Source organism: Mandrillus leucophaeus, unplaced genomic scaffold, assembly GCF_000951045.1.
Source record: "Mandrillus leucophaeus isolate KB7577 unplaced genomic scaffold, Mleu.le_1.0 Scaffold226, whole genome shotgun sequence".
Lineage (NCBI taxonomy): Eukaryota > Metazoa > Chordata > Mammalia > Primates > Cercopithecidae > Mandrillus > Mandrillus leucophaeus.
The window spans coordinates 2,631,481-2,641,109 of NW_012102321.1; the positions used below are offsets into that span (position 1 = coordinate 2,631,481).

Here is a 9,629-nt window from a genome sequence, read left to right on the forward strand (position 1 = left end):
ATATATATGGTTAACCTTTGAGAAAGGTGCCAAGAAAATTCAATGAACAGAGATGATCTTTTCAACATATGATGTTATAATATTAATGAAGCCTTCAACCCTTATCACAGTATATAAAAACTAACTTGAAATGGATCATAACCATAAGAAAACTATAAACCTTCCAGAAGAAAATACACGAGAATGTTTTCTAATTTGGTGTTAATTTCTTAGCTAGAACACAAAAATTAAAAATAATAAAAATCAATTTGGACTTAATCAAAATTGAAAACTTTATCGATACATTAGAAAAAAGAAAAAACTTTTGTGCTTTAAAAAATTATTAATAAAATGAAAAGATAAGCAACAGACTAAGAGAAAATACCACAATACATAGGTCTGACAAAAGATGTATGCAGAATACATAAAGAACCCTTACAATGCAAGATGACAAGCAATTTTACGGGAAAAAAAAGGGCCACAGATTACAAGAGACACTTCACAAAAGATATGCAAATGAAAAATAAGCACATAAAAATATGTTAATAACAATGAGATAAAACTACATATCCACAAAAATGACTAATATTTAAAAGACTGAAAATACAGAGCGCTAGCAAGAACGTGAAACAATAAGAACTTTTATTTGTTGCTGGTAGAAATGCAAAATGGTGGCCGGGCGCGCTCACGCCTATAATCCTAGCACTTTGGGAGGTCAAGGCGGGAGGATCATGAGGTCTGGAGATCGAGACCATCCTGGCCAACATAGTGAAACCCCATCTCTACTAAAAATACAAAAATGTAGCTTGGCATGGTGGCAGGCACCTGTAATCCTAGCTACTCGGGAGGCTGATGCAGGAGAAATGCTACTCCGGAGTCAGAGGTTGTAGCAAGCCAGGAGAGCACCACTGCACACCAGCAGGGGCGACAGTGCAAGACTCTGTCTCAAAAAAAAAAAAGAAAAAAAGGAAACGGAAAATGGTACAGGCAGTTTTTAAAAAGTTTTGCAGTTTATTTTAAAATTAAACATATACTTGGCATAGAACCCAGCAATTCACTACTAGATATTTTTACCCTAGAAATGTGAAGACGTGTTTGCACAAAAACCTGAATGCTTACAGAATTTTCTAAATAATAGTCAAAAACTAGAAACAAGTCAAAAATCTTTTAACCAGAAAATAAACAGCTCATGTTACATCCATACAATAATGGGATACTACTAAGCAATTAAAAGAAAAAAAAATAGTACATTCAACATCAGTGAATTTCAAAAACATTATACCACATGAAAGACACCAGACACAAAAGACTATCTACTAAAGGACTCCATTAATATGAAATCCCAGAAAAAGCAAAATGACAGCAATACAAAGCAGATCACTGGTTGCCAGGTGTTAGGTGTGAAGGTAGACACAGAGTATGAAGTGTTGGCAAAAGTCAACTTTCTGCAAATGTATCATAGCTTCATTAAGGTGGTGACTGCACAGGTGTATTCATGTGTCAAAACTCATTCAACTACACACTTACGACCAGTGACTTATTTTATGCAAATTATAACTTAGTAAAGCTGATTTTAAACAAAATCGGCCTCTAAATAAAGGCAAGGAAATAGGTGGTTAACTTGGGTAACTATTTGTAATAGTGGTTAAGAACTTGACCTCTGAGTCAAATTGTTTGAATATAGATACTGGCACCACCACTATTAATTGTGTAACTTAGACAAGTTATATAACCTCTCTTGAGCCTCATTTCCTCATCTACAAAATGGGAACTATAAGAGCATCTATATCAAACAGTTGTTCTGAAGATTAAGCAAGTAATGTAAAACCTTTAAAACAGTGCTTGGCAAACAGCAATTTATATTTGAGCACTTACTATTACGAGTATTTGTCCCAAACTAACTGTCAGTACAACACATTCCATCTTCATTTGAGTGGACTTGGCATTTATGAACTTTGAGATGCAAGTATCTAAAAGTACCCCCAAAACAGTCATCAGTAATTTTTACAAAGCCTACTTTGTCTCATTATCTCTATTTAGAGCCAAATGCCCACCCGTGAATTAATACTAAAGACAGATGATTCCAATGCACTAGACACTTGAGCATGGATTATATGTTCCAATTCTGAATTTGGGGAAGAAATGTACCATCCCAAACCAGAGATTAGGACACAAGGATGAATTCCCAATGGTTACACCAGAAATACAATAAACAGAAATCAGACCACCTACTGCATTCTATGTTCCACTTTATATAGAAACAGACACAAAATCAGTTCATAAAACTTAATTGTGAAAAATGAAAGGACAACTAACATATTTTAGGATATAAAGAAAAACATGTTACTCTCAATTAATATATTGTTTGAGAAAGTACCAACCTATCTGAATAGAACTTGGCTCATACATACATACATAAAGAAAGAGGACAAAGAACGAGTAAGGTAGAAGGCAAAGACAAGTCTGCACAAAAACCTGAATGCTTACAGAATTTTGTCCTACAGACAACACCACATATAAACACAGATCAAGAATTTTAAAAGCATTTTAACTTTTGAGAGACAGAGTTTCACTACATTGCCCAGGATGGACTCAAACTCCTGGAGCTGAGACTACAGGCATGCACCATCATGCCCAGTTTAAAAAACATTTTATTTGGTATACAGATTGAATATCCCTAATCTGAAAATCTGAAATGCAAAATCATGCAAAATCCAAAATTTTTTCAGTGCCAACATGACTCTCAAAGGAAATGCTCACTGGAGCAATTTGGATTTCAGGTTTTTCAGATTAAGGATGCTAACCTGGTAAATATAATGTAAATATTCCAAAATTCAAAAACAAAACCAAAAAAAAAAAACCCCTAAAATTCAAAACACTTCTGGTCTCAAGCACTTCAGATAAAGGATACTCACCCTGTAATATAAATTTTAACAGGAAAAAGACAATGGGCTAATTTCACCGTCAAAAAAGCCTTTCCCCCCAACCTATGGAAGTTTTCTGAGGAAAAGGGTAGCAGGTCGAAATAATAATATAAAACACGAAGAAATCACCATTAAGAACAAACATACACATACAAGAAGGAATAGTAAGCAACAAGGTTTAAGGCTAGTTACTATAATCAGTAACAGCTCTTAGATGAAACATACCCACCTATGTAATGTTGGCTCATTATCAGAAAAGGTATAAAAATTTGTAAAAGGAAAAGGTAACTGCTTATCAACACATTCTTTAGTAATGAATTACTACTGCACAAGTACCGCCTTCTCAATTTGTAGATCACAATTCAAAGTTAATAGTCTTCCTATCCTGTTTCATAATCATCTTTATTTTCTCTACCATTTAAATCACCCACAGAAGTCTTCTGCTGCCATTGACGCTGATGCCCCACCATCTGATAGTCCATAGGTCTGACAGTACCAACAGGTCTGATAAAATATGCCATCTCCTGCAGAGTATGTTTCATCATTGTCATCCAAATGGCACATGTATTATAAAGCAAAAGAAGCATCAAGTTTGACTTTTGCAGGTTCAAGTAAGTTCTTGACAGATGTTACTATAATAATAATATAATAAATGCTGGTTCATTCCAGTAACTGAATATGCTTTAACAGCTCTTTAAAATACATTTAGTCTTGCATTTATAAGCTCACAATGGTCTAAAAAGAAAAGCCACTTGAACTTTCCACTTTCCTATCTATCATAGGAAATTCAGTCCTACAATTCAGTGACTGTAAAAAATTTTTTACCAGTGTACCCAGTGAGAAATACATTGCATATACATTGCTGCACAAACTGTTACTATCTTTATTACGACAGATTCTGTGATATGTTCTATTTCCCCTTTTTTTTTTTTTTTCAGAGACAGGGTCTCCTTCTGTCCTCCAGGCTGGAGTGCAGTGGCGCAGTCATAGCTCATTGCAGACTTGACATCACAGGCTCAAGTGATCCTCCCACCTCAGCCTCCTGAGTAGCTAGGACTACAGGCACACGCCACCACACAGGCTAATTTTTGTATTTCTTGTAGAGATGGGGTTTCGTCATGTTGCCCAGGATGATCTTGAACTGCTGGGTTCAAGCAATCCTCCTGCCTTGGCCTCCCAAAGGGCTGGGATTACAGGCGTGAACCAAGGTGCCCACCCTCACTTGTTAATAGTCTGAAAAACAGAGCCAGGTGTTTTTCAGACTATTAAAAATAGCCTGGGATTACAGACGGTGGCTGCCATCTCTAATTCCAGCTACTTGAGAGGTTAAGCGATGAAGACTGCCTGAGCCCAGGAGTTCGAGACCAGCCTGGGCAACATAGGGAGAGCCCTGTCTCAAAAATAGAAAAAAAAAAAAAAAAAAAAAAAAAAAAAAGGAAACCAGTTATATTAACAAGAATGATCAATGGGCTTCATTTTTAGTGCTAAATGTAATTAATAGGTAATGGCTATATATTGTGCTAAATGTAATTAATAGGTAATGGCTATATATTGTGCTATGCAGAGTCCATTAGAGTATCTAACATCTGCCACGGCACTAAGAAAAAGGAATGGTACTAACACCTGCCATGATACTAAGAGAGGCAATGATACCAGGTTATATTATAATTACACAATTAAAAGCCATTCTTCATATTAAATCATGAGCTCCTTAAGAAGAGAAAATCTTAGCTTAACACAAAATAGGCAGTCGCATATTTACTGAATGATAGATCTATTTAATGTAGATCCTAACTACTTTCTATCAAGCAGATGACTGAAGTCAACTTTCTCATAAAGAGCTTACTATCTACATGCAAACGCATATTTCTGCTGCAAGAATGGCTGGGACTTGCAGAGGTAGAAAACTTCATTTGAGATAGTTGGAAAACCTAATAAAAAGGCAGCAGTTATAGAATTGTTTTAAAAAGGAGTCAGTACAAAAAACAGAAGTCATCTTTCAAATACAGATCAGACTCATAGTCTAGTTAAATGAACCATATAATAAAATTTTGCAAAAAATCAAAATAACAAAGATTTCCTTTGAATGTTGAAGATGTATCCAATGTCAAGCTAAATACTACTGTCCTGTATTAGATTCCCCATCAATAAAACACTGTTAAAATTATTCAACTTGATAATACCTTCAACCTTTTGTCAAATAAAAAATAAAAATGAAACCTAAACCCCTAAACTGTTTATCAATTCTGCAATTAAATATAAACTTACTGTAAGTCAAGAGAGGCCAGTGTTTATTACTGAAATTAGGTATGTGACTATTTAAATCAACAATTCTCAAGGAGGGGAGAAGGACATATCCCTATCACCAGGGGAGCATATGCAAACTACACTGCCCACCCCAGCCTCCAATTCAGATACGTTCTCTTGGGATGTGGGCAGGTAAGAAAAGGGAGTGGTGAGGGATAAAACATTTATCTCATATGATTATGAAACAGCTGCTTCTCCTCCAATCTATGCCCCTTAAGAACCACTAGGCCAAATACATGTACTTGAACTTACAGATCTGAAATTATCTAATTGCACACAAAGAAAACACAAAGTTGAGAACTGGGAAATCCGAGTTCTCACTTTGTCCTTACCTGTCCAATGAGAAACAAAATTACTTCTCTGTGCCTCAATGAGAAAACAATTAGTATTGTATTAAAAATAGGTTATATATAACATCACAGAATTGTTCTAAGGATAAAATAAAATGTGAAGCATATGCATATCTTTAAAATGTCCCATAAATGAATAAGAAATTATCATTACTCAAACTTGGGCTTCATTTAAATATAAAAGCATAGAATAATTTGAATTGGTTCACAGTTTGACCTTAGGGCATACAAGACAAGACCCAGAGCCAAATAGGAGGGGGGAAAAAAAAAAGGATTCCTTGGGCCTTGCCTAATCCATATCATCCTACCCCAAGAGTCTGGCCAAAATCAAACCTGGCTTGAGTTTTACATCAGACTCTCAATTAATTCTTCTGAATATTAAACCTCACCAGAAAAAGAAATAATTAACTAATGAGATTCTTAGAAAGTGGAATACTCAGGGCCGCGGTGGCTCACACCTGTAATCCCAGCATTTTGAGAGGCCAAGGCAAGCAGATCACATGAGGTCAGGAGTTAAAGACCAGCCTGGCCAACATGGTGAAATCCCGTCTCCACTAAAAATACAAAAAATTAGTCAGATGTGGTGGCAGCTGCCTGTAATTCCAGCTACTACTTGGGAGGCTGAGGTTCCAGAATTGCCTGAACCCGGGAGGCAGGGGTGGCAGTGAGTCAAGATGGTCCCACTGCACTCCAGCCTGGGTGACAGAGTAAGACTCCGTCTCAAATACAAATTTCTACACTTTAAAAAAGTCAGGGTTCCCAATTCCCTATAGCATAGCCTACAGTGCACTGAAGTTCATACGGTGCCTGGCCAACAGTGAATGTCACACAAGTATTTCCTGAATGACAATGATCGATTCTTTATTTCTCACATCTTTTACTCAATTTTAGTGTACTTACATGGAAACTAACACGTCTGTGTTCGTTAAGTATACTAAAAATGAAAATGCAAACAGTGGCTAAAAAGACAACTAAATTCTGGACACCCCCCTTTGTTTCATTAGCTTATTAGCTACTCGCACTATCGACTGTGTAGAAGTGCAAACACTTCTCAGCCCCAACCATAAACTGCTTGTTTATAAATAACAATCATACCTCAAATGTTCAATGAAAAACAGATTAGTTCTGATCCAGAATAATGTACAAAAAAGCAGAAAGGTGAATAAAGACATCATTTTTCTGCAGGAACTAGAAACTGTAAGTCTAATCAATAACTTTCCTAACAGTTCCAACTTCTAGCTCTATCATATTTAACATCACCAACTCAGACCATCTTCAACTCTGATCTGAATCAACTTCCCTCATAACGACTGTGCAAGCAGCCAACTTCCTACATGCCTAATATTCGATCAACAATTTCCTCAAAAGGGAAAGTACAAAACACTACCAGTTCTTAACTAGCTAACAGCAATTACTTCTCATAATCCTACCAATATCTAAAACCCAATAAAAATTCCAAAACACTCTCAAGCAACACAATCAACTCCACCTTTCACTTAATACGACGACTAACCCCTCCATCCCAAATGTCCTGACTAAATGCTACTCTGTATTATCCAAGATGCCAACTATGATGACAAAATGTCTATACCTAGCATTTCTCAAGTCAGAAGTTCCAGCATCCTCTGTTATCCAGTATAGTACAGTTACATCTGACACAGGAACGTTATTTAACAAATTTGGTTCTCTCTTTTCAAGACACTTGGTGGAAAAGTGAAAAATTTGTTAACAGACTTTGACTACAGTCGTCTTAACAGCAGATTCCTAAGTGGCCCATCCTTCGAAATGTCAGGAGAGAGATATTTACACATGCATACGATGGGTACTTACATTATTATAAAAAGCATGTCTTTATAAGACTTCCATGCTTATGTTTACAGCATCATCTACCATACTTCAAATAAATTCTGACCAATTCCGTCCCTCTGCATCCCAGGAAGCTTAGTCCTCTCCACTTGCAAATTTAATTCATCTCAACAAGTACTCCTGATGGACTGGGTGCTCAATTCATCAGAGAGCCAAAAATTTTAAGACTCAACCTCTTTGCCAACTTTGTAATCCAAAACCATTTATTTGACCTTTCACCCTCTTTCCTCTTTATTCCCTAAACTCCCTTCACTTCCTCCTCAGCAACACTTATCTACCTCTTTATTATCCCCACCCTGCCTTGCTACTCCAACATTCCTTCACTCCACCAACCTGCAAACGCTCGAATCCCTCTGCAGACACCACCACAGGACCAGTATCCCAGGCTCTCCAACAAGCCACTCCCCACCCCCGAGCCTAAGCGGCAGAAACTCATAATTTAGGGACAAGGAGGGCGTGCTCTTCAAACCCACCATACGAAGTCGTTGCTTTTGTCCTCGTAGGAGTTGATGAGCCCGTTGCAGAGAGGGGCGAGAAGAGGTCGCTTCCTGCTGCCGCTGCCTAGGCTGGAGCTGCTGCCTCCCACGCCGGCGCTGGGCCTGGCCACGCAGCTGTGCCGGGACAGGCCCGTGGACACCGCCCCGCCGCCGCTGCCCGACACGGCGGGTGCCACCAACACAGGCCGCACTGGGCCCCCGAGGCCGCCCGAGCCGGCGGGCTGGGCCGCCCCGCCGGACACCAGGGCTGCCGCCGAAGCCGCCACGGAAGGCGGCGACGGGGAAGAGGATAAAGACGAGGAGGCGGAAGTCACTGAGGAGGCCGCCGAGGAGCCGGGGCTAGTCCCAGCGGAGCCCGACCCGGCCTGGCGGCTACCAGACATCGTGACTCCCTCCCCTCCGGCCGGACGCTCGGAGGAGAGGGACCGCGACCTCGACCCTCCGCCGCCTCACCTCCTCTCCGCCTCAGTGCATCCTGCGGACGCCCGCCGAGCCGGGAGGTGGGGCTGAGGAACAATAAAGTTGCGTTTTTTTTTTAAGGCAACCACACAACAGCGTCCGACGGGAGGGGGCGGAGGAAACTAAAAAAGCGCAATAGAAGACACTACCGCTGTCGAGGCCGCCGCCGCAGCTGTCGCGGCAGCAGCCAACCCCGACGCGCCGTGGCCGGCCGTGCGCGCGCGCAAGAGCGGCGGAAGAGGCGGGCGCGGCAGGGGATACAACTGGGGACGCAGCCGGGCTGCGCTCAAACACAAATGCCGCGCCCTCGGAGACTTGGGTTCCTGGCAAAGGGAGTCTCTCTGTCCCAAGCCGTTTTCGCTCCAGAAAACGTGCCAGAGAGCAGACCGTCCTAATGCAGTAAAAGAGTCGAGGAGAGTGGAATGATTGGTAGAGGTGGTGGGGTGGTTTGAAAGACGGGAATGTAGAGGGCGGAAACCCTCAAAATGCGACTGCGCACGCGCGCGCTGGGCGCGGACGCTCACACGTTCCCAGGGCATCCGCCTCAAGCGGAGAATATTGGCGCAAGCGCGGAGTCACGGTGTTACGCATGCGTGCGAACGCACCATGGTCCGGAACGGGAAGACGGAGCTGTCTCTTGCTTCCTGAGGGATAGGCAGGTGCTTCCGAATCGCGGAGTGAAGGTTCTCACAAGCTGGAGACTCACGGAAAGAACCTAGAAGCTCCGAGAAGTTGCAAACAGCACTGCATTGAACCAACGCCTCCTGCTCTACTGATGGTGATTCCACAGTTTTGTGAGGAATAAGTTAAGATGAAGTCAGTGAAATTTTCTGCAAATTGCAAACATTGTAGCAAGTGTTACCAATTTTATTAGTAGACCACGACTTCACTCCTGTATTTTGAAAAGCTGTTTGCCAAATTGAACATAATAATGGGAAAACAGATTTTGCCCAGTCAGACCCAGCTCGGTCAGAGCCTAGGTTTATTGTGGATCTGATATAATTCTAGCACAAAACAAGGAAACCTAGCATTTAATACCACCAGAAAATACACAATTTCTGGTAGGCTTTTTTAGAATATTGAAGATTGATTGTAGGCGGGGGCGGTGGCTCGTGCCTGTCATGGGCAGCACTTTGGGAGGCCTAGGGGGTCGAATCACCTGAGCCTGGAGGCTGAACCTGAGGTTAGAGACCAGCTTGGGCAACACAGCGAAACCCCGTCTCTACAAAAAGTACAAATAATTAGCT

At 40.7% G+C, this 9,629-nt stretch overlaps 1 protein-coding gene across 11 annotated transcripts in view; it reads right to left on the reverse strand.

Annotated features, from left to right (window-relative positions):
• RFWD2 (ring finger and WD repeat domain 2, E3 ubiquitin protein ligase) overlaps positions 1 to 8,820 on the reverse strand; it is a 256,292-nt gene extending 247,472 nt beyond the window's left edge. For all 11 annotated transcript variants that reach the window (XM_011981442.1, XM_011981440.1, XM_011981435.1 and 8 more), the window contains exon 1: positions 7,900 to 8,820. Coding sequence is in view for 10 of the 11 variants with exons in the window: in XM_011981440.1 (XP_011836830.1) it covers positions 7,900 to 8,306 (407 nt within the window). In the remaining variant the exon portion in view is untranslated. The remainder of the gene's footprint in view (positions 1 to 7,899) is intronic.
• Between the last annotated feature and the right edge of the window lie 809 nt (positions 8,821 to 9,629).